Genomic DNA, 25,938 nt, shown 5'->3' with positions numbered 1-25,938 from the left:
CAGGTTCACACTGAGCACATGTGACAGACGTGACGGAGTCTGGAGACGCCGTGGAGAACGTTCTGTTGCCTGCAACATCCAACAGCATGACCGGTTTGGCGGTGGGTCAGTCATGGTGTGGGGTGGCATTTCTTTGGGGGGCCGCACAGCCCTCCATGTGCTCGCCAGAGGTAGCCTGTCTGCCATTAGGTACCGAGATCCTCAGACCCCTTGTGAGACCATATGCTGGTGCGGTTGGCCCTGGGTTCCTCCTAATGCAAGGCAATGCTAGACCTCATGTGGCTGGAGTGTGTCAGCAGTTCCTGCAAGAGGAAGGCATTGATGCTATGGACTGGCCCGCCCGTTCCCCAGACCTGAATCCAATTGAGCACATCTGGGACATCATGTCTCACTCCATCCACCAACGCCACGTTGCACCACAGACTGTCCAGGAGTTGGCGGATGCTTTAGTCCAGGTCTGGGAGGAGATCCCTCAGGAGACCATCCGCCACCTCATCATGAGCATGCTTAGGCGTTGTAGGGAGGTCATACAGGCACGTGGAGGCCACACACACTATTGAGCCTCATTTTGACTTGTTTTAAGGACATTACATCAAAGTTGGATCAGCCTGTAGTGTGGTTTTCCACTTTAATTTTGAGGGTAACTCCAAATCCAGACCTCCATGGGTTGATACATTTGATTTCCATTGATAATTTTTGTGTGATTTTGTTGTTAGCACATTCAACTATGTAAAGAAAAAAGTATTTAATAAGATTATTTCATTCATTCAGATCTAGGATGTGTTATTTTAGTGTTCCCTTTATTTTTTTGAGCAGTGTATATCTATACATACACAGTGTATGTAACACTCAGTGTCTGTGATAATAGTAGGAAGCTTCTGTACAAAAAAAAAGTATAGACACACACACACTAACAGAGTGTAAGGGATGGGGAAAAGGCACTAACAAAAATACACAAATATACACACACCTGGTCTCAGCGATATTGGTGGCAATGACAATCTTCCTGACTCCTGGAGGGGGCCTTTTGAACACCTGAAGAGGGAGACCAGTCAGAACAGACAGCATCACTCCCTGGGTTATTAATGTTCTGTTCTGGGTGAAAGGAGTGTTTCTGAGACCATGCTCACCGAGGTCTGGGTGACAGTAGGCATCAGGGAGTGCAGGGGAATGATCACAAACCCATCTGAAACACAAGGTCAGACAAGGTTCAGACACACAGCGTGTGTGTGTGTATGTGTGTGTGTGTGTGTGTGGATAGGTGTGTGTGTGTGTGTGTGTGTGTGTGTGTGTGTGTGTGTGGATAGGTGTGTGTGTGTGTGTGTGTGTGTGTGTGTGTGTGGATAGGTGTGTGTGTGTGTGGATAGGTGTGTGTGTGTGTGTGTGTGTGTGTGTGTGTGTGTGTGTGTGTGTGGATAGGTGTGTGTGTGTGTGTGTGTGTGTGGATAGGTGTGTGTGTGTGTGTGTGTGTGTGTGTATGTGTGTGTGTGGATAGGTGTGTGTGTGTGTGTGTGTGTGTGTGTGTGTGTGTGGATAGGTGTGTGTGTGTGTGTGTGTGTGTGTGGATAGGTGTGTGTGTGTGTGTGTGTGTGTGTGTGTGTGTGTGTGTGTGTGGATAGATGTGTGTGTGTGTGTGTGTGTGTGTGTGTGTGTGTGTGTGTGTGTGTGTGTGTGTGTGGATAGGTGTGTGTGTGTGTGTGTGTGTGTGTGTGTGTGTGTGTGTGTGGATAGGTGTGTGTGTGTGTGTGGATAGGTGTGTGTGTGTGTGTGGATAGGTGTGTGTGTGTGTATGTGTGTGTGTGTGTGTGTGTGTGTGTGTGGATAGGTGTGTACCTGATTTGAACATCTGCTGGGCCATGAGGAGGTCATTGAGGCCACTGATGTTGTCCCAACCTGGCAGGAATACCAAGATGGCTCCTTCCTGGAACACAAGGACAGGACACACACACATCAACACACACACATCCACACACACACTCAGAAACACATCAACACCCTCTGGCAACAGGCACATCAAAGCTTTTCCATTACAGTCAGAAACAAACAAACAAACAGGCCCTGAATAAACAAACATGACCTGAACAAACAAACAGGAACCTGAATTCTACAATTTTCATAAACATTCCCACTTTCTGTCATCTCAGCCAAGCCAGCCTCTCTCTGCTCGGAGTAAGCACACAAAGCCTTCTTCACACTGACTACACAGTCAAATTAGGTAATTACAAAAAAGAAGTGCCTCTGTTTTGGGGTTTTGGAATGAATAAAAGCCTAATTTGCTCAAAAGGGAACAAAAATCACACCTAAAAACCCAGAGCCACACAGAGACAAAGCCGAGCTAACCACAATCCACACAATTCAGAGGAGAATAGTGGCCATGTTAGCGTTAGTTTAGCTTTAATGGTGGTCTTAGGCTGCGTTTACACAGGCAGCACAAATCTGATATTTTTCCACTAATTGGTCTTTTGACCAATCAGATCAGCCAACAATTGGGCAAAAGATCAGAATTGGGCTGCCTGTGTAAACGCAGCCTAAAAGTGTACAGTAATTAGGTAGTTAGCTTAGTTGGCTTGTATCTTGGGTAGTCGTTTTAGCATCAGGGTTGGGGGCGATGTCATTACAATCCTGTTGAATTCATGAAAAGTAGTCCATTATTACGATTTATGAAGAGGACTTTTTGCCATTCATGAACAGAATCTGGTACCTGAGCTGACTGGAGAGGATTGGGGGTCATTCCATGTCATTTCTTCAAGCCATGACACCCACCATCTCAGATTGTTCTGAAGTCATTTCTGTAGTTAGAACCAGATTAGATTATCCTGAAACATTATTCTGTTGACATTTAATTTAATTTGATTGCCAAATTGGACATTTTCATTTACAGGATTCATATAATCTTTAATAAATATAGTACCTAACCTTGGATTTGGACCATAATTATTCCTAACAACGAGTAAGACATGAGGAATCCAATAAAATTGTAAAAAGCCACCCACGGGCAACCCACGCCAATCCCACCCAAACATTTAAATGAGCAAAAGCTATTAGTTGTCTACCCAAAGTTGCAAAGAAAATGTTGTGATCCATTTTATAAACGCAAGAGATCAGCAAAATGGATCAAATAAATCAGGAACAGCGACATCAAGTGGGCAAAACTTGGTACCTTCACATTCATTTATGGTAAATAATGCAAGCAACTTCAGTGATTAATTTCTTCTGAACAGGGTGGAAAAAAACATCACCAGATTCACAGTGTACATAGTATGGAGAAGCAATACTCCAAGCCGTAACTTCATACTACTTGTCAAACATTGAGAAGTGATAGTGTTTACTGGTTGTTGGGGTGGGATTGGCATAGGTGTGGGGGTTCCGATGGTGGCTTTTGACCATTTTATTGGATTCCTCATGTCTAACTCATTGTTAGGAAGAATTATGGTCCAAATTGGATGTTAGGTACTATATTAATCCTATAAATTAAAATGACCAATTTGGGTGAAATCAATTATCTTAATTTCTCAGATCAAATTATATTTAAACAAACGAATGTTTCAGGAATGCTAATCTTAACTGTTTCTAACTACAGAAACGACTTCAGAACAATCTGAGACGGAGGGTGTCGAAATCCTCTTTCTTGTGCTTTTTGAGGTGGAATGACTGATGTGATGGAGCAGCTGCAGGGTTCACATTACCTGAGCTGACTGAATTGAGATAGTGTTGTGATGGAGCAGCTTCAGAGACCGTTGTTCCCAGAGCTCTCTGCTTAATGCTAATGAATCCTAAACCTCCACCACACAAACCCAGGAGGGACACGTGACGCGGGTAACACGCCATGACACACGCAGACTGTAAGATAGCCGATTGGGTCATTCCTACCGTCCAGTGCCTTTTGGATCTCATAACTTTAGGGAAAAAAATTATATATTTTTGTATTCCATCAGAAAAAGGAGATGTTTGAAAAAACATATTGGTCGAGCTCAGGCATTTACTTTTTTTTGGTGCATTTTCCAACCTGTTTGGTGCAAAATGCTAACAGCCTAGCTCTGTGAGTGAGGAAGATTGAGCTAGCATAACGGTGAACACTTGAACAGTGTTCTCTATCAAACATATATACAAATAAAAAGAAATGACATTTGGTTACTTTTCTCTATAATTAAGCCTAACATGGTGGACATTTAAAATGTGGACACACAGACTAACATGAAACATGGAGAAATAGATACAACTTAGTGTTCATATTTATTTTGCTTTGCACCGTTGTTTTCCCACCAAAGAAATTATGAGACGGTGTCATTGTAGAAGTTGTTTTTTTTGTGTGTTTTTTTTTACTCCCACAACAGTAGAAATCCACTTTTTCGAACTGAAAGACGATGGACAGAGCTTACCCATGATGTTGCGCAACGATGTAATTCAATAAGTCATCGTTTTAGTCAAAGTATGTTATTATATATATTTGGTCTTGAAGTGCCAAATCCGAATGTGTGACTTCGGATATTTCCGTGTGTCTTACGTGACTTTTCCTATGAGATGACGTGCACATTTTTACCACCCACCAGCATGGCAATGTTTATTAACCAGAAACACCTGCTGCAAAGTTCTTCCTATTTGCGAGTTGTCTGAGAGCCACTCAGCTTTTCTCTGTAGCCTAGATTTGGGTTAGGCTAAGGTTAGCAGTGTGGTCAAGGTTAGGATTAAGGTGAGAGTTAGGTTTAAAATCTGATTTTAATAACAGACAATTTAGGAATAGACAGGCTTTATGTCTTTGTGGCTTTGTTAAGTAGTGATTATCCTACACTTGGCCGCCTTGCCATGGAGCAAATTAAAAGAGGGGTTGCAAACTAACGTTTTTGCACCTCCCCTTTTTAACCAATTTAACTTATTTCTTTGCTGGTCTGCAAAAAAAAAAAAAAAGATGTATGGCCATTTTATAAATGGTAAAATGGCATTTTAGAATCTCTCGCTCATTAACCAATCACCACAGTCAGAACCCTGACAGCCGGCCCCTAGACCCACACTAAGAACCCTGTCATGTCCAATCTACTGCTTTCCTCTCAGTTCTCTGACAATGTTACAGCCAACCAGCCAGCTGACTCCCTTCTGAGTCATGGTAGCTGACAGAGACAGGGTTGCTGAATTTCAAATGGACCCCTAGGCCCAAACCTGTATAGAGAAACTCTCCTCTTCGTGTTTCAACCACATAGCCCTTCTTCAAGTCTCCATGTTATCCACCCAACTGAGCTACCCGAAGGTCCCGTGTAGCTAGCTCAGTTGGTAGAGCATGGCGCTTGCAACGCCAGGGTTGTGGGTTCGATTCCCACGGGGGGCCAGTATGAAAATGTATGCACTCACTAACTGTAAGTCGCTCTGGATAAGAGCGTCTGCCAAATGACTAAAATGTAAAATGTAAAATCAACCAATGCTACTGGATAATGGTCCTACATGGGGAAAATACTGTTTTTCGTCAAGTGAATATATGTTCTATTATTGTAAATTGACAAATGAGACAAAGATATGGATTGATTATTGATTGAACTTATGTTTTATGTTGTATTTCACTCTATCAACACCAAAATAGCAGTTTGGTGGGGCTCTACACTAGAGCCCGACCGATATATCGGTTCACCAATATTATTGGCCGATATTGGCCTTTTACCGCTATATCGGTCGATAATTACACTGATAACTAATATTCAATAAATAGGATATAAACAGGGAATCTCATGCTGATCTGAACACTTCCTGCCATTCTCATGATGTCACTATTATCACTATGTATGAAATCAACATTTGAAGCAGTTTTGGACAATTGCTCTTTTGGATGGAAATACATGAGAATTCAGTGTGGGAAAATTACAATTTTAATTTCCCCGGTGTAAAACAGTATACCGGCAGATATATCAGCATGTTTTGTACCCCCAAAAATCAGAATCGGACCCAAAAAACCATATCGGTCAGGCTCTACTCCACACCAAGATAAAGTTCACACTCACTTCCTGGCTCAGCACGATGTGTCTGATCAGCTGCACAATGAGCTCCAGGTCAATCTTATCATCTTCGTCCATCATCTCCAACACATCTATGGTGCTGTCAGAGTACCTGCCAATCACAATGAGACACACACGCGGAGTCACCAATCACAGACAGGAACAGACACAAACAGGAAGACATACAGACTAATCAATCAAAGAATGAGACAGTAATGCTATCAGCAATGATGCAGAACCAAAGACAACAGTAATTTATTAAATTAGTGATATCATTTGTTAGACAGCTTTGATAATCCTCTCCGCAACCACTGTCCTATCAGAGTAATATAATGGATGTCCAGTAAACTAACAGCATGACATGTCAGAGAGAATCGATCTGTTTATTAAAGAAACTGGAGATTCATCATGAGATTGTCCTGTCCCCCTCAGTAACTTACTTGTCTCGGAGGGTGCGGGCGTAGCAGGGCCAGCTCTCCTTGTACTCTGCCTCTTTCTGCTCCTTCTCTGGTCGGGAGTTGTGACCCTGCATGAAACCCCTCTTCCACCTGGGCCTCCGCTCCTGCTTCTGGGGACGGTACCTGGCGCACACACACATATACAACCACACACACACACACACAACCACAACCACACATACACACACAACCACATAGTTCAGCCCAAAGTCTAAGGTCACCGGATTAGAAGGTGCTGATCTTCCCCATTCCTTTAGGCTTAAGGCTAGTGGATATATCCTAGTGTGTACAGTAGGATCTCACCTAATCATCTCCAACACATCCTCCAGTAGGATCTCACCTAATCATCTCTAACACATCCTCCAGTAGGATCTCACCTAATCATCTCCAACACATCCTCCAGTAGGATCTCACCTAATCATCTCCAACACATCCTCCAGTAGGATCTCACCTAATCATCTCCAACACATCCTCCAGTAGGATCTCACCTAATCATCTCCAACACATCCTCCAGTAGGATCTCACCTAATCATCTCCAACACATCCTCCGGTAGGATCTCACCTAATCATCTCCAACACATCCTCCAGTAGGAACTCTTGCACTGGGAAGGTCATCCCCGGGATGTGGATCATAGGACAGTTATCTGGAGAGACAGGAAGGGAGGGAGAGAGTGGAGGGAGAGAGAGTGGAAGGAGCAGAGTGAGGAATATGCTGACTGTATTCAATGGTAATTCCCAATTTCCATTTCTGATTTTCAAACTCCATTGCACATACTGCTATGACAAAACACAAACTGAATCCCCACTGTTTGTCATTGTGTACCAAAGTATTTGGAGAACTTCTCAGCGTTGAGCGTGGCACTCATGAGGATGACCTTGAGGTCCTGTCGGACTCGGAGCAGGTCCTTAACGATGATGAGCAGAACGTCAGAGTGAAGGTTCCTCTCATGAATCTCATCTAGAACCAGGTGGCTGATGGTGGACAGCAGACTGACAGGGAGAGAGAGAGAGATTCAGAATGAAAAACAGCTGGGAAAAGAAAGAGAGCATGAGCTGGGGATGGGAGAGGGGAGGAGGATGATGAAGAGGAAGACACTCACGGGGAGGAGCGGAGCCACTGTAGAATAATACCCGTTGTACAATACAGCACCGAGCCCTGTTTCCGTGGTAACCGACTAAAAGGAGGAGGGAGAAAAAAGAATACACAATTGAATAGAAAACACTTAATACAGGTTATTACAGCTTATATACTTACTTATTAACACAGGTTATCACAGCTTATATACTTACTTATTAACACAGGTTATTACAGCTTATATACTTACTTATTAACACAGGTTATCACAGCTTATATACTTACTTATTAATACAGGTTATTACAGCTTATATACTTACTTATTAACACAGGTTATTACAGCTTATATACTTACTTATTAACACAGGTTATTACAGCTTATATACTTACTTATTAACACAGGTTATTACAGCTTATATACTTACTTATTAACACAGGTTATTACAGCTTATATACTTACTTATTAACACAGGTTATTACAGCTTATATACTTACTTATTAATACAGGTTATTACAGGTTATATACTTATTAATACAGGTTATATACTTACTTATTAATACAGGTTAATTCAGCTAATATACTTATTAATACAGCTTATATACTTATTAATATAAGCTATTACAGCTTATATACTTATTAATACAGGTTATTACCTCATATATACTTATTAATGCAGGTTATTACCGCGTATATACTTATTAATGCAGGTTATTAGAGTTTATATACTTACTTTCTCTAATATACTATAAGCCATTTAAATCAGGGCCCAGAAAAAGCGAGGGAGAATGAGGATGTTGGAGTGCTGATAGCCCTGGGCAAGGTCAGACATTAACAATGGCCAGCTGGCCTGGGCCAGTAAAAACACCTGTTGGGCCAGTGGATCTCGTCAGTCACTTGTCCGACCGGCCAAGTAACATTCCAGTGCATTTCTGCGTTCCAGTTCAACGTGTACCTGCTGTGTCGCAGTCTACCATTGACGACAACAAGCGAAAAAGTCTTGCTGTATTTGAGCCATATGATTGGTCGTTCGTTCAAGCACCACACCACGCTCCCACAAGTCACAACTTCTCGAGTGGTACATAACTTGATGCCTTCACATAGCACATGTGAGCTGTCCAGAGCAAAATGAAGCACCCATCACTCTACTCTCTGAGCTTATTTATTTTAGGGGACGTTATTTACAAAAGTAAACCTTCAATAGTGAACATACTAGCAATATGCTGGCTACTGTTGATAGTCTGCTAAAAGACACCTAGCATTAGTCTTGGCTAGCCTACTGAGAATTAAAAACAGGTTCAGCCCCGACCGTGATGTGGCAGAGTTACTCCACCTCAGGAATTCCATTTGGCGAAAGCCTCGGCACACGCATATTCAGGCTGACTGGCTCTCATTCAGGAAAATGTGAAACAAGTGCACTCAGGCTATCCGGAAGGCCAAAGTTAGTTACTTTAAGGAGCAGTTCTCCCTCTGTGGATCTAACCCCAAGATGTTCTGGAAAACGGTTAAAGACCTGGAGAATAAACCCTCCTCCTCACAGCTGCCCATGTCCCTTAATGTTGATGTGGTTGTTACTGACAAAGAGCACATGGCTGAGCTCTTTAATCACCACTTCATTAAGTCAGGATTCCTATTTGACTCAGCCATGCCTCATTGCCCGTCCAATATTTCCTCATCTCCCACCCCTTCTAATGTGACTAGCCCCGATGCTCCTCCCTCTTTTCCCCCTGCCCCACTACAAAGTTTCTCCCTGCAGGCGGTCACGGAGTCCGAGATGCTAAAGGAGCTCCTTATACTTGACCCAAAAAAAACATCAGGGTCAGATGGTTTAGACCCTTTCTTCTTTAAGGTTGCTGCCCCTATCATCACCAAGCCTATCTCTGACCTTTTTAACCTGTCTCTCCTCTTTGGGGAGGTTCCCATTGCTTGGAAGGCAGCCACGGTTCATCCTTTATTTAAAGGGGGAGATCAAGCTGATCCTAACTGTTATAGGCCAATTTCTATTTTGCCCTGTTTATCAAAAGTGTTGGAAAAACCTGTCAATAATCAACTGACTGGCTTTCTTGATGTCTATAGTATTCTCTCTGGTATGCAATCTGGTTTTCGCTCAGGTTATGGATGTGTCACTGCAACCTTAAAGGTCCTAAATAATGTCACCATTGCCCTTGATTCTAAGCAATGTTGTGCTGCTATTTCTATTGACTTGGCCAAAGCTTTTGATACGGTAGAACATTCCATTCTTGTGGGCCGGCTAAGGAGTATTGGTGTCTCTGAGGGGTCATTGGCCTGGTTTGCTAACTACCTCTCTCAAAGACTGCAGTGTATAAAGTCAGAACATCTGCTGTCTCAGCCACTGCCTGTCACCCAGGGAGTACCCCAAGGCTCGATCCTAGGCCCCACGCTCTTCTCAATTTACATCAACAATATAGCTCAGGCAGTAGGAAGCTCTCTCTCCATTTATATGCAGATTAAACAGTTTTATACTCAGCTGGCCCCTCACCGGATTTTGTGTTAAACGCTCTACAACAAAGCTTTCTTAGTGTTCAACAAGCTTTCTCTGCCCTTAACCTTGTTCTGAACACCTCCAAAACAAAGGTAATGTGGTTTGGTAAGAAGAATGCCCCTCTCCCCACCTGTGTGATTACTACCTCTGAGGGTTTAGAGCTTGAGGTAGTCACCTCATATAAGTACTTGGGAGTACGGCTAGACGGTACACTGTCCTTCTCTCTTCACATATCAAAGCTGCAGGCTAAGGTTAAATCTAGACTTGGTTTCCTCTATCGTAATCGCTCCTCTTTCACCCCAGCTGCCAAACTAACCCTGGTTCAGATGACCATCCTACCCATGCTAGATTACGGAGACGTAATTTATAGATCGGCAGGTAAGGGTGCTCTCGAGCGGCTAGATGTTCTTTACCATTTGGCCATCAGATTTACCACCAACGCTCCTTATAGGACACATCACTGCACTCTATACTCCTCTGTAAACTGGTCATCTCTGTATATCCGTCGCAAGACCCACTGGTTGATGCTTATTTACAAAACCCTCTTAGGCCTCACTCCCCCCTATCTGAGATACCTACTGCAGCCCTCATCCTCCACATACAACACCCGTTCTGCCAGTCACATTCTGTTGAAGGTTGTGCTGCTGCCACCATGTTGTGCTGCTGCCATGTTGTGTTGCTACAATGTTGTTTTCATGTTGGGTTGCTACCATGCTGTGTTGTCATGTGTTGCTGCCATGCTATGTTGTTGTCTTAGGTCTCTCTTTATGTAGTGTTGTGATGTGTGTTTGGTCCTATATTTATCTATTTATTGATTTTTTAATCCCAGCCCCCGTCCCCGCAGGAGTTATTTTGCCTTTTGGTAGGCCGTTATTGTAAATAAGAATTTGTTGTAGTTAAATAAAGGTTAAATAAAAAATAAAAATACTGTAGCCAGGTCCATATCGCTTGTGGAACTTATGTCTTAAAGGGGTAGCGTCCTATTTTGAGATGTAAAAACCAAAAAAAATTATAAAATTGTCATAGGCCTACTTTAGAAACAAAAATGAATACAATGCAATTCTAAAGAATACAGTAATGACTTGCATTGCTAAATTACATTACACAGCTTTTTAAAAAAAGGTCCAATGTAGCTGTTTTTTTTATCCCAATATCAAATGATTTCTGGGTAACAATGAAGTAAGTAGTTTACTGTAACTGTTTTCAATTAAAATAGTCAAAAAGAAACCAAAATATCTAAGCTAAATGGACTTTCTGTCTAGGAGTGGTCTGAGAGGGGCCTAATGGAGGATCCTAATAGGAGGGATGTGTAACCTAAAAACTAGCTGTAATTAGCTGAGAGGAGGGAAAACTCTCTTTGTTATTGGTCTACTAACCAAAAACCCCACCCAGCCAAACAAGCTGTAATTTCAGCTCTTACACTAAAATTGCATTATCATAATTTTCTACATTTCACAGTATCATTCAAACCTCAGTGTGGAAACATATATAAAACACAAGAAAATCACTTTAATTCATATCATAATATCCTAATTGTAGCCTATTAATAGCTGAATATAGAAGCATGCCAACCTATAGGCCCTGCATGACCCCCAAAGCATTTAAAAACTACACCAAGTCCGGTAGAAATTCTGTTCGGGACAGTAGATTTTTGGCCAACTGGCCCGACTGTAAACTTTGGACCCTGGGCCTAGGCTACATTAGCAGGTGTATTCAGTCAAATATGTCCCCATGCTCTTGTTTACATAGAAATTAAGTGATTACATAGTTGAGTGGGAGAATTATACACTTTTTAGAAATATATTTATTAGATATCTTCCTACACTAACACATTTCAGAGAGTGGAGTAAGCTTGTGGCTGCTACACACACGCACATGCACACACACACACACACACACACAGTGTGTGACAGGAATACTATCATCTTCTAAGGCTGATTTGTAGTCCCAGTATGACGTTGATCACATTAACCTCTCTCTGAGCCCCATGGACACACGATTATCCCAGTCTGTCATCTCTCCTCCATTGCAACCCCCTTTTGTTTTTCCTCCTCTCTCCCTGTCCATCTATTCTGTCCATCTATTCTGTCCTATTTCCTCTGTCCATCTATTCTGTCTTTCTATTCTGTCCTATTTCCTCTGTCCTATTTCCTCTGTCCATATATTCTGTCCTATTTCCTCTGTCCATCTATTCTGTCCTTCTATTCTGTCCTATTTCCTCTGTCCATCTATTCTGTCCTATTTCCTCTGTCCATCTATTCTGTCCATCTATTCTGTCCTATTTCCTCTGTCCATCTATTCTGTCCTATTTCCTCTGTCCATCTATTCTGTCCATCTATACTGTCCTATTTCCTCTGTCCATCTATTCTGTCCTATTTCCTCTGTCCATCTATACTGTCCTATTTCCTCTGTCCATCTATTCTGTCCTTCTATTCTGTCCTATTTCCTCTGTCTATCTATTCTGTCCATCTATTCTGTCCTATTTCCTCTGTCCATCTATTCTGTCCTTCTATTCTGTCCTATTTCCTCTGTCCATCTATTCTGTCCTATTTCCTCTGTCCATCTATTCTGTCCTTCTATTCTGTCCTATTTCCTCTGTCCTTCTATTCTGTCCTATTTCATCTGTCCATCTATTCTGTCCTATTTCCTCTGTCCATCTATTCTGTCCTATTTCCTCTGTCCTTCTATTCTGTCCTATTTCCTCTGTCCTTCTATTCTGTCCTATTTCCTCTGTCCATCTATTCTGTCCTATTTCCTCTGTCCATCTATACTGTCCTATTTCCTCTGTCCTTCTATTCTGTCCTATTTCCTCTGTCCTTCTATTCTGTCCTATTTCCTCTGTCCATCTATTCTGTCCTTCTATTCTGTCCTATTTCCTCTGTCCATCTATTCTGTCCTATTTCCTCTGTCCATCTATTCTGTCCTTCTATTCTGTCCTATTTCCTCTGTCCTTCTATTCTGTCCTATTTCCTCTGTCCATCTATTCTGTCCTATTTCCTCTGTCCTTCTATTCTGTCCTATTTCCTCTGTCCATCTATTCTGTCCTATTTCCTCTGTCCTTCTATTCTGTCCTATTTCCTCTGTCCATCTATTCTGTCCTATTTCCTCTGTCCATCTATACTGTCCTATTTCCTCTGTCCTTCTATTCTGTCCTATTTCCTCTGTCCTTCTATTCTGTCCTATTTCCTCTGTCCATCTATTCTGTCCTTCTATTCTGTCCTATTTCCTCTGTCCATCTATTCTGTCCTATTTCCTCTGTCCATCTATTCTGTCCTTCTATTCTGTCCTATTTCCTCTGTCCTTCTATTCTGTCCTATTTCCTCTGTCCATCTATTCTGTCCTATTTCCTCTGTCCTTCTATTCTGTCCTATTTCCTCTGTCCTTCTATTCTGTCCTATTTCCTCTGTCCTTCTATTCTGTCCTATTTCCTCTGTCCATCTATTCTGTCCTATTTCCTCTGTCCATCTATACTGTCCTATTTCCTCTGTCCTTCTATTCTGTCCTATTTCCTCTGTCCTTCTATTCTGTCCTATTTCCTCTGTCCTTCTATTCTGTCCTATTTCCTCTGTCCATCTATTCTGTCCTATTTCCTCTGTCCATCTATTCTGTCCTATTTCCTCTGTCCATCTATTCTGTCCTATTTCCTCTGTCCATCTATTCTGTCCTATTTCCTCTGTCCATCTATTATGTCCTATTTCCTCTGTCCTTCTATTCTGTCCTATTTCCTCTGTCCATCTATTCTGTCCTATTTCCTCTGTCCATCTATTCTGTCCTATTTCCTCTGTCCTTCTATTCTGTCCCATTTCCTCTGTCCTTCTATTCTGTCCTATTTCCTCTGTCCTTCTATTCTGTCCTATTTCCTCTGTCCATCTATTCTGTCCTATTTCCCCTGTCCATCTATTCTGTCCTATTTCCTCTGTCCTTCTATTCTGTCCTATTTCCTCTGTCCTTCTATTCTGTCCCATTTCCTCTGTCCATCTATTCTGTCCTATATCCTCTGTCCATCTATTCTGTCCTATTTCCTCTGTCCATCTATTCTGTCCTATTTCCTCTGTCCATCTATTCTGTCCTATTTCCTCTGTCCTTCTATTCTGTCCTATTTCCTCTGTCCATCTATTCTGTCCTATTTCCTCTGTCCTTCTATTCTGTCCTATTTCCTCTGTCTATCTATTCTGTCCTATTTCCTCTGTCCATCTATTCTGTCCTATTTCCTCTGTCCTTCTATTCTGTCCCATTTCCTCTGTCCTTCTATTCTGTCCTATTTCCTCTGTCCTTCTATTCTGTCCTATTTCCTCTGTCCATCTATTCTGTCCTATTTCCCCTGTCCATCTATTCTGTCCTATTTCCTCTGTCCTTCTATTCTGTCCTATTTCCTCTGTCCTTCTATTCTGTCCTATTTCCTCTGTCCATCTATTCTGTCCTATTTCCTCTGTCCATCTATTCTGTCCTATTTCCTCTGTCCATCTATTCTGTCCTATTTCCTCTGTCCATCTATTCTGTCCTATTTCCTCTGTCCATCTATTCTGTCCTATTTCCTCTGTCCATCTATTCTGTCCTATTTCCTCTGTCCATCTATTCTGTCCTATTTCCTCTGTCCTTCTATTCTGTCCTATTTCCTCTGTCCATCTATTCTGTCCTATTTCCTCTGTCCATCTATTCTGTCCTATTTCCTCTGTCCTTCTATTCTGTCCTATTTCCTCTGTCCTTCTATTCTGTCCTATTTCCTCTGTCCTTCTATTCTGTCCTATTTCCTCTGTCCATCTATTCTGTCCTATTTCCCCTGTCCATCTATTCTGTCCTATTTCCTCTGTCCTTCTATTCTGTCCTATTTCCTCTGTCCTTCTATTCTGTCCTATTTCCTCTGTCCATCTATTCTGTCCTATTTCCTCTGTCCATATATTCTCTCCATCTATTCTGCACAAGCCACGTCTATGGCCACAAGCACTGTTCATGACACAAACTGTTCACACCCCTCTTGTTGGTGGATAGAATTTAGCAGGTTTAAAACGTATTTTCTTGCAATTCTACACATTTTGTCTAATGTCTATTTTAGCCCCTTTTCTCCCCAGTTCTGTGTTATCCAGTTGCGATCCAATTACGATCTTGTCTCATCGCTGAAACTCCCCAACGGGCTCGGGAGAGGCGAAGGTCGAGTCATGTGTCCACACACACACACACACAATGTGTGAGCACACACACAGCGTGCGCACACACACAGCGTGCGCACACACACAACGCACGAGCAGACCCACTCACACCTGGCTGCTTGTACATTCTTCTTCTTTATTTCCAATAGCCATACCCTCAACTCATCCTGACTGGTGATCCCAGAGCTTGAGAAATCAATAACCCAGATGATCAGTGATAGGACCGTGGCTTAGGAGGACTTTATAGATGTCCTTTCAAAGCCCACCATCTGTGGAAACATCCGGACAGCAGCTCAACCACTCAGAAATCTAACAACACACTTCATCACAACACACTTCCTATGCAAAACAGCATACACCTTTAATTCCTTTAGTAAGGAGAAGAATAGGAGGATGAGAGAAACGGGTCTATTCCGTCTCCTCTGAACCCCCTCACCAAAAGGAGACCATTATCTGAGTGACTCTATGGTCCAGTAACCTAGCCCAGGAGTGAAACACACACACACTTGCTCGCTTCCTCACAAACAAGACATACAAATTCAATTTTGGCAAACCCCACAATCTCACTCTTGTTCCTTCTCTCTCACACACACACACACACACACACACACACACGGAGGAACAGACAAGTGTCAGGTAGCCTAGCGGTTAAGAGCGTTGGGCCAGTAACTGAAAGGCCACTGGTTCGAATCCCCGAAGCCTACTATAATCTGTCGATGTGCCCTTGAGCAAGGCACTTAACCCTAATTGCTCCTGTAAGTCGCTCTGGATAAGAGCTTCTGCTAAATGACTAGAATGTAAATGTAAAATGTAACAAGCTGTTTCTTTGGATAAGTCTGCTTGGAGGCTAAGCAGAGCCCACGAACCAACACAGTGTACCCCATACCCATGTCTGTGTCTGTCCATACCCCTGTCTGTCTGTCTGTCTGTACTCCCCCACACACACTACCAATGCTTCTAGTCCTTCAGCCCAAACACATTACCGCCTCCAACACACACACACACCCTTGATGGGATTAGTTGCATTTTCTCCGCCCGCCCCTAACATCAGAGTTGTACAGAAACACAGAACAGACGCTGCTATGTGAGCCGGAGCCAGGAACGTAAGCTCAGTGTGTCTGTGTGGTGCAGAACACATCTCCAACTGAGACTCACTGAGAGCGTCTAAACATCCAGACAAGATGCTGTCTGCAGCCTCAGGTGATCCCTCGGTCACCCAGCTTGTACGGCCTCCACAGCTGTCTGCAGCCTCAGTGATCCCTCGGTCACCCAGCTTGTACGGCCTCCACACACTTTCTAGTTAGTCACAAAGCATTGGGGCGTTTAAACCCCTGTATTATATGAGCAGCTGTGCTTTCTCTATACCCTTAACCCTTTACACTCACACCCGTATACGGGTTGAAAATGGCAGATTTGGGACCTAATAAGTGTATGAATTGGAACGTTAGTGGCTGTACAGTAAGATGCTATACATGACGTCAGAACTGCGCTTCACAGTCCTGTATGGGTTTTGACTGACAGACAACATTCTGACCTTGAGCACCGCACAAGACAAGAAGTTGCCCCATCGCTTGGGAAACTTTGGCAAAAAAAAGATAATTGTTTGAGTGAGGGAAATGCTGTAAATTAAGACGACCGTGTATTTTGAAAGATGAGACGTTGAGGATTATAATAAATATCGCTTTGATGTCATACAAGCAAGCCAAACACCTGTGAGTCCAAATGTGCACTTCACATTTCCATAACATAAAACTCATGTCATGAGTTGTCATGCAGTGTCAACGTTTATGATCTCTATGTTTGATGTACAGTTACAAGATGGCATGGCCTCATACCCTGGGTTGTTCTGAACAGAGTGAGTCTGTTTGTCTAAACAGAGCCTGTGTTTGTCTAAACAGAGCCTGTGTTTGTCTGAACAGAGCCTGTGTTTGTCTGAACAGAGCCTGTGTTTGTCTGAACAGAGCCTGTGTTTGTCTGAACAGAGCCTGTGTTTGTCTGAACAGAGGGAGCCTGTGTTTGTCTGAACAGAGGGAGCCTGTGTTTGTCTGAACAGAGGGAGCCTGTGTTTGTCTGAACAGAGGGAGCCTGTGTTTGTCTGTGGTGAAGAAAATATGCTGTGTCCTGAATGAAATCAGGACTCCTTTTTATGGACACCAAAATTACAAATCAGTTTCTCTGAATTGCCTTGTGAATGCCTAACGCTGTAAGATCATATATTATAACTTAGCTAGTCATGTTGGCAATAGAACAAAAGCTTTCAAATGATTCCCACCTGACCCAGATCGCGATTTATAAAATGGGCCGTTTTGGGATTGCGTAAACAACAACAGTAACTGTGTGATGGCGGGGATGCAGGGCTGTGTTCCAAACAAAACAACGACAAGTGTCCTTTCTCTAGGTCCTCAACGACACAGCTAGGAGAGATAAAAACAGCACCTTATAGTAGAAGACTTCTTTGAGTCATAAAAGTGCTTAGGAACTGTGCACACTTTGGAGAGGTGTGGGGCCACTTGGAGACACCAGTTAGACCTCTCACTCAAACCCTTGTATTCTGTTGCACCTACCTCACATTTTCCAGGAATATTACTATCATGTTACTGAATGTATGCAGAGTATTTTCAGATTTCGTTATCAACAAATGCGGCCAAAAGTACAGTAAATGTAAAATGCACATAAAATCAACAGTGTAATATTTGGATTCAGTTTTGTGTCAGGTGAAGGTTGTGTCTTCAACATCGACCTACAATTTTCTCATAATCTCCAAACTGTTTCAATTACTACCACGCTTTTCATATTTTCTTCTGTAAGAATAATTTCAATGTAGTCTTATCCATATGGGCCAAAGGGTTAAAGAGAGGTTCCACTCCAAATAGAAAACTCACCTTTGCAGGCGGATCTGATAACCACAGGAGTTCCCGTCCCCCACACTCTCGGCCCTCTCCGCAGCCACCCGCTCTGCTACCTAAAACACACACACACACATTGACAGGAGAGAGTACACACCTGGGAAAAGCACACATCAGAAGGAACACCACACATACTGAAAAAGGTAAAACACACACACACACACACACACACACACACACACACACCTGGAACAGGAGCAATGCGCACACACACACACACACACACCTGGAACAGGAGCAATACACACACACACACACACACACACACACACACACCTGGAACAGGAGCAATACGCACGCACACACACACACACACACCTGGAACAGGAGCAATACGCACACACACACACACACACACACACACACACACACCTGGAACAGGAGCAATACGCACACACACACACACACCTGGAACAGGAGCAATACGCACGCACACACACACACACACACACACCTGGAACAGGAGCAATACGCACACACACACACACACCTGGAACAGGAGCAATACGCACGCACACACACACACACACACACACACCTGGAACAGGAGCAATACGCACACACACACACACCTGGAACAGGAGCAATACGCACGCACACACACCTGGAACAGGAGCAATACGCACACACACACACACACCTGGAACAGGAGCAATACGCACGCACGCACACACACACCTGGAACAGGAGCAATACGCACGCACGCACACACACACCTGGAACAGGAGCAATACGCACACACACACACACACACACACCTGGAACAGGAGCAATACGCACGCACACACACACCTGGAACAGGAGCAATACGCACACACACACACACACAAACACCTGGAACAGGAGCAATACGCACACACACACACACACACACACACCTGGAACAGGAGCAATACGCACGCACACACACACACACCTGGAACAGGAACAATACGCACGCACACACACACACACACCTGGAACAGGAGCAATACGCACACACACACACACACACACCTGGAACAGGAGCAATACGCACGCACACACACACACACACCTGGAACAGGAGCAATACGCACGCACACACACACACACCTGGAACAGGAGCAATACGCACGCACACACACACACACACCTGGAACAGGAGCAATACGCACGCACACACACCTGGAACAGGAGCAATACGCACGCACACACACACACACACCTGGAACAGGAGCAATACGCACGCACACACACACACACACAGACTCGTTACTCACGGATATGGCACTGATGCGTCGTGGTTGGGTGCAGACCACCCTGCAGACTGAACCCATGCCCCTCTCTATGTAGTCATCCAGGATAAACTGAGTCACCTGGGTAGTCTTACCACAGCCCGTCTCCCCACTGACCACCAGCACCTGGCTGGATCTGATCAACTCCACCAACTCCTGATGAACCAGAGAGAGGACAGGATAGGACAGAACAGAGGTGAGGCAAGACACTTTCTGTAGCTGTCGGATGAAACCCTCATCATCTTTAATACCTTAACCTCTTATCTTTTCAGGAAATGGAAAACAATTCAATATTTTACCATTAACAAACATTAACAAGATGCTATTTAGAATACATTTATTGGTCCTGGAGTTATGAAATGTTCAGAGTACATTGAGGGGAGTTGCTTTCAATACATCAAATAAATAAAGAGCGAACATTTTTGTTGACAAACCATTTCTGTATGGACCTCGCTTTGTGCACGGGGGCATTGTCATGCTGAAACAAGAAAGGGCCTTCCCCAAACTGTTGCCACAAAGTTGGAAGCACAGAATAGTCTAGAATGTCATTGTATGCTCTAGCGTTAAGATTTCCCTTCACTGGAACTAAGGGGCCTAGCCAGAACCATGAGGCAGGTAGCGTTCTCCTGGCATCCGCCAAACCCAGATTTGTCCGTCGGACTGTCAGATCGTCCTTGACTTATGAAATGCGCCGCTGGTGTAGTGGTATCATGCAAGATTCCCATTCTTGCGACCCGGGTTTGATTCCCGGGCAGCGCATGTGTTTGGGCTCCCGAGTGGCGCAGCGGTCTAAGGCACTGCATCTCATTGCTCGAGGCGTCACTACAGACCCTGGTTCGATTCCAGGCTGTATCACAATCCGGCCGTGATTGGGAGTCCCATAGGGCGGTGCACAATTGGCCCAGCGTTGTCCGGGTTTGGCCGGAGGTAGGCCGTCATTGCAAATAAGAATTTGTTCTTAACTGACTTGCCTAGTTAAATAAAGGTTAAATTAAATTTTTAAAATGGCGAAGCGTGATTCATCACTCCAGAGAATGAGTTTCCACTGCTCCAGAGTCCAATGGCAGCGAACTTTACACCACTCCAGCCGACGGTAGTGAGTGTTGCAACTGAGGACAGAAGATTTTTACGCTTCAGCACTTGGCAGTCCCGTTCTGTGAGCTCGTGTGGCCTACCACTTCACTTCGCGGCTGAGCCGTTGTTGCTCCTAGATGTTTCCACAAGGATTACTTTTATACTATCCCAGGTATTCCTTAAAGAGGTGGGGTTTCATGTGTCTCCGGAAGGTGGTGAGTGACTCCGCTGTCCTGGCGTCGTGAGGGAGCTTGTTCCACCATTGGGGTGCCAGAGCAGCGAACAGTTTTGACTGGGCTGAGCGGGAACTGTTCTTCCGCAGAGGTAGGGGGACCAGCAGGCCAGAGGTGGAAGAACGCAATGCCCTCGTTTGGGTGTAGGGACTGATCAGAGCCTGAAGGTAAGGAGGTGCCGTTCCCCTCACAGCTCCGTAGGCAAGCATTATGGTCTTGTAGCAGATGCGAGCTTCAACTGGAAGCCAGTGGAGTGTCAGCAACGGGTGTGGCTGAAATAACCGAATCCACTCATTTGAAGGCGTGTCCACACACACACACACACACACACACACACTCAGAGGTCCGTTTATTAGGTACACCATACCGTTCACGAAAATGGCTCGCTCCTACAGACAGTGAATCTGCTATATAAAGCAGGCAGACGGGCATCGAGGCATTCAGTTACTGTTTGATTGAACGTTAGAATGGACAAAACAAGTGACCTAAGCGACTGAGCGTGGTATGATCATCAGTGCAAGGCACATCGGTAGCAGTGTCTCAGAAATGTCCGCCCTCCTGAGTTTTTCACACACGACAGTGTCTAGGGTTTACCGAGAATGGTGCGACAAACAAAAAACATCCAGTGGCAGTCCTGTGGGCGAAAACAGCTCGTTGATGAGAGGTCGAAGGAGAATGGCAAGAATCGTGCAAGCAAACAGGCGAGCCACCAACAGGCAAATAACAGCGCAGTACAACAGTAGTGTGCAGAACGGCATCTCGGAACGCACAACTCGTCGATCCTTGTCACGGATGGGCTATTACAGCAGACGACCACACCGGGTTCAACTCCTATCAGCTAAAAACAAGAAGAAGCGGCTCCAGTGGGCACGCAATCACCAACACTGGACAATTGAGGAGTGGAAAAACACTGCCTGGTCCAAAGAATTACGGTACCTATTGGGTCGTGCTTACGGTAGTCAGGATTTGGTGTAAGCAGCATGAGTCCATGGCCCCATGCTGCCTGGTGTCAACGGTACAGGCTGGTGGCATTGGTGTAATGGTGTGGGGAATGTTTTCCTGGCACGTTAGGTCCCTTGATACCAAATGAGCAACATTTGAATGCCACACCTTGTAGAATCCACGCACCAAAGAATTTAGGCTGTTCTGGAGGCAAAGGGGGGTCTGACCTAGTACTAGATGGGTGTACCTAATAAACTAGTCACTGACTGAGTGTGTGTGTACACAGTGAACAAAAATATAAATGCAACATTCAACAATTTCAAAGATTTTACTGAGTTACAGCTCATATAAGGAAATCTGTCAATTGAAATAAATTCATTAGGCCCTAATCTATGGATTTCACATGACTGTGAATACAGATATGCATCTGTTGGTCACAGATACCTTTTTAAAAAAAGGTAGGGGCGTGGATCAGAAAACCAGTCAGTATCTGGTATGACCACCATTTGCCTCATGCAGCGTGACACATCTCCTTCGCATAGAGTTGATCAGGCTGTTGATTGTGGCCTGTGGAATGTTGTCCCACTCCTCTTCAATGGCTGTGTGAAGTTGCTGGATATTGACGGGAACAGGAACAAGCTGTCGTACACGTCGATCCAGAGCATCCCAAACATGCTCAATGGGAGACATGTCTGGTGAGTATGCAGGCCATGGAAGAATTGGGACATTTTCAGCTTCCAGGAATTGTGTACAGATCCTTGCGACATGGGGCCGTGCATTATCATGCTGAAACATGAGGTGATGGCAGCGGACGAATAGCACGACAATTGGCCTCAGGATCTCATCATGGTATCTCTGTGCATTCAAACTGCCATCGATAAAATACAATTGTGTTCGTTGTCAGTAGCTTATGCCTGCCCATACCATAACCCCACCACCACCATTTGGCACTCTGTTCATAACATTGACATCAGCAAACCGCTCGCCCACACGATGCCATACACACTGTCTACCATCTGCCCAGTACAGTTGAAACCGGGATTCACTCATGAAAAGCACACTTCTCCAGCATGCCAGTGGCCATCAAAGGTGAGCATTTGCCCACTGAAGATGGTTACGACGCCAAACTGCAGTCAGGTCAAGACCCCGGTGAGGACGACGAGCACGCATATGAGCTTCCCTGAGACGGTTTCTGACAGTTTGTGCAGAAATCCTTCTGTTGTGCAAACCCACAGTTTCATCAGCTGTCCGGGTGGCTGGTCTCAAGACGGTCCTAAAGGTGAAGAAGCCGGATGTGGAGGTCCTGGGCTGGCGTGGTTACATGTGGTCTGCGGTTGTGAGGCTGGTTGGATGTACTGTCAAATTCTCCAAAACAACATTGGCTTATGGTAGAGAAATTAACATTCAATTCTCTGGCAACAGCTCTGGTGGACATTCCTGCAGTCAGCATGCCAATTGTATGCTCCCTCAAAACTTGAAACATCTGTGGCATTGTGTTGTGTGACAAAACTGCACATTTTAGAGTGGCCTTTAATTGTCCCCAACACAAGGTGCACCTGTGTAATGATCATGCTATTTAATCGCTTCTTGATATGCCACACCTTTCAGGTGGATGGATTATCTTGGTAAAGGAGAAATGCTCACGAACAGGGATGTTAACAAATTTGTGCACAAACTTTGAGAGAAATAAGTTTTTTGTGCATATGGAAAATGTCTGGGATCTTTTATTTCAGCTCATGAACCATGGGACCAACACTTTACATGTTGCGTTTATATTTTTTGTTCAGTGTATATGAAAATTGGCAAAAATGTAGTTGCAAGGTTTTCATCATACAGAAACGTCCTACAAGAAGAGATCCTATTCCTGTCTTGGGTGAAGACACACCCACGTGGTAAGCAGAGGCCTAGCATCCATGTTCCTTCATGAGGAACAATGTCTCAGATCTTACCTCTTTCTTTCCAAATGATGGAAGCTTTTCCCTGAATTTCTGCAAAAAAATAAACAGGAAACATGAATTACTACAATACTACAATCAATAGACGTTGTGAACTAAGAACATCTCACCACCAGTTTTATTGGTGTTATGATAACGTGTATTTATTATTGTGTTAATCAATAATAAAACACAGTAATTATAATACTGCTCATTTTTTATGAAGTAAATTTTCACCAGCATGTCTAGGTATTTAGAGTCTGCCCTCTTCCTCTCTAGGTCTCTCTTTAACTGCTGGTCCAGGGCATTCTCCCTGACCACCTCCTGAAACAAGTACTCCAGATCTTTATCCTTCCCCCTCCTCTCCTTCTTCTCCTCCCTCTCTTCTTGCGGTTCAGCTTTAAGGACATCCTGTGGGAAGTAACTGAAAGGCAGGAGAAAGAGACATGATTGTGAATTGCTTTAATGAGTGAACTTGGCAACAGGAACAACAACAACCCTCAAATCTAGAAGTTAGCCTACCGTTGTGATGTGAGTGGAGTGTTCTGTACTGGCCTCTCCTCATCCTTCTTCTTCTCTTGTTTGAATTCCATCTTCAGGACATCCTGAGAGGGCTCATCACCATCAAAGTAACTGAAACACACATCAGGTGAATTACAGTCTTGTAGTAAATCACAGGCTTACTGCTTTACGTTCCAAAGCATTGAATGTAGCCAACGATGTTGCAATACAGTGGTGTATGAGCCCTCCTAAATAAACCTAAAACTTACGAGATGTAAGGAGGAGTTTCATAGTACGCAGCTGCAGCAAGCAGGCTCATGTCCACAACACACAGAGGTCCCATGCATAGGGCCTAACGATGTCCTGGGGACTAGGGTTAGGGCTGGGGCCTGTGGACCTGAACACATGACATCCAGACGTCACTGTGTCTGTCTGTGGGCGTCACACTGCCTACTGCAGCTGGATTTTTCTGAGAGACTGGGAGCGTTCGACATTGCAGTCAACTTTAAAGGCGAGTCTAGACTGACTGATCTACAAATCACCTTGCATCATAAATAACTATTATTTATAGATCAGTCAGTCAGTCACAATTTACCCATAATACATCATGGTGTTGATGCTCACGAACACAGCCAGTAAGGCAGTGCCTTACCAGTGGCCGCCTCTGTCCGGTGCTGACGGGGCTGAACGCCAGTGGTCAGATGTGGAGGGGTGGGCCTCCCTGGCTGAGCCCGGGCATGTCGGTCCTCTCTGGACAGTGTTCAGCAGATTAGTGATATGCTGTTCCCTGGACTCATCCATCTGAACCACTGCCCGCTACACCAAGGGAGAAACCAACAGCATTAGTACAGTGTTCATCCTGATACATGCTAGATACTATAGATTTATTCGAGATAGGTTGCCACTTCATTATCAAAAACCAGATATAACTAGTTGTCAGCCATGATAGTCAACGAGACTTAGTAATGATAGTTGCAGTAGAGCAGCTGACTACCAACGACAACACAAGTAAGCCACTACACACCAAACAGAATCACAGGTGCCTCTGTGACTAATGTTACACTACTAACCGATTTTCTCTCATTTTCTTTCCTCTTCAAGCCTCCCCATTTGGCGTACCACAGTCCGATCTCCCGGCCCTTTAGATGTGGGGGTGGACGGTTTGGTCCCCCACCTCTTCCTCCCCGTTCTCCCCGGTCCTCCCTCGACTCTGATTCGGTGTTCCGCGGGTGTCCACCGCCACTCGACCCAGCTAAGCGGTCCCACCTCTCCCGGCTCCCATCCCGTCCGAATCCTCGACCTCCTCTTCCGCCACCTCTTCGGCCTCCTCTGCCCCCATAACCTCCATAACTCATACTGCCTTCTAAAGAGCAGGAACACAGCTATGGCAAGCTAGCGGTGCAAGACACTGTTTGCAGACTTACAAATTGGGACTACCCAGCTAGCTAAACTTGCTGCACTATTCGAAACCTTTGCTTCTTGGGATTGCTAGCTAGCTGGTTAACATTAGCCGGCCCGTGGATTTCGTAGATGTGCTAAATGAACAATTGTATATCTCGAAGCGTGTACATATTTGACATGAAATCCGCAATACCGAAGCAGTTGAATGTGAAGTAAATAAATAGTATTGCCGCTGATATCAAGTGAAAATCAGCATTTTTTTTTTTGCTAGGGATGCGAGTCTTGTATACATATCCGGTCGCATACAGTTTACACATTGCTGAATTAGTCGATGGATGATGACGTTTTCACTCATGATTGGCTTGGTTCACCGTTGCCTCTTTGCTATGGATTTTCCTTGGTGGAGAGAGAGCATTATTTTTAGAGGCTGTTGTTCTTACATTTTCTTAAAGGAAATTGCTGCATTAAAATGTTTTTATAACAGATGGCATTCATATACAATGTTATTTTCATGATGTAGCATGTAGCATGC

The 25,938-nt window shown here is 44.1% G+C and overlaps 1 protein-coding gene across 1 annotated transcript in view; it reads right to left on the bottom strand.

The window, feature by feature from the left end:
• The window catches only part of dhx36 (DEAH (Asp-Glu-Ala-His) box polypeptide 36), a 47,570-nt gene extending 21,858 nt beyond the window's left edge, over positions 1 to 25,712 (bottom strand). The window contains exons 1-15 of the mRNA XM_084142483.1: positions 25,076 to 25,712; positions 24,658 to 24,821; positions 24,027 to 24,137; positions 23,742 to 23,928; positions 23,520 to 23,558; positions 19,307 to 19,477; positions 18,042 to 18,121; positions 7,537 to 7,611; positions 7,260 to 7,426; positions 6,999 to 7,080; positions 6,419 to 6,559; positions 5,985 to 6,090; positions 1,834 to 1,921; positions 1,131 to 1,186; positions 971 to 1,035 (exon numbers count right to left, since the gene is read on the bottom strand). Coding sequence (XP_083998609.1) covers positions 971 to 1,035; positions 1,131 to 1,186; positions 1,834 to 1,921; positions 5,985 to 6,090; positions 6,419 to 6,559; positions 6,999 to 7,080; positions 7,260 to 7,426; positions 7,537 to 7,611; positions 18,042 to 18,121; positions 19,307 to 19,477; positions 23,520 to 23,558; positions 23,742 to 23,928; positions 24,027 to 24,137; positions 24,658 to 24,821; positions 25,076 to 25,360 — 1,817 coding nt within the window. The 5' untranslated portion in view covers positions 25,361 to 25,712. The remainder of the gene's footprint in view (positions 1 to 970; positions 1,036 to 1,130; positions 1,187 to 1,833; positions 1,922 to 5,984; positions 6,091 to 6,418; positions 6,560 to 6,998; positions 7,081 to 7,259; positions 7,427 to 7,536; positions 7,612 to 18,041; positions 18,122 to 19,306; positions 19,478 to 23,519; positions 23,559 to 23,741; positions 23,929 to 24,026; positions 24,138 to 24,657; positions 24,822 to 25,075) is intronic.
• Between the last annotated feature and the right edge of the window lie 226 nt (positions 25,713 to 25,938).

This window comes from Coregonus lavaretus (assembly GCF_964263955.1).
Source record: "Coregonus lavaretus genome assembly, chromosome: 26".
Lineage (NCBI taxonomy): Eukaryota > Metazoa > Chordata > Actinopteri > Salmoniformes > Salmonidae > Coregonus > Coregonus lavaretus.
Note: the sequence above shows the minus strand (reverse complement) of the source record. Positions and strands in the feature narration are given on the sequence as shown.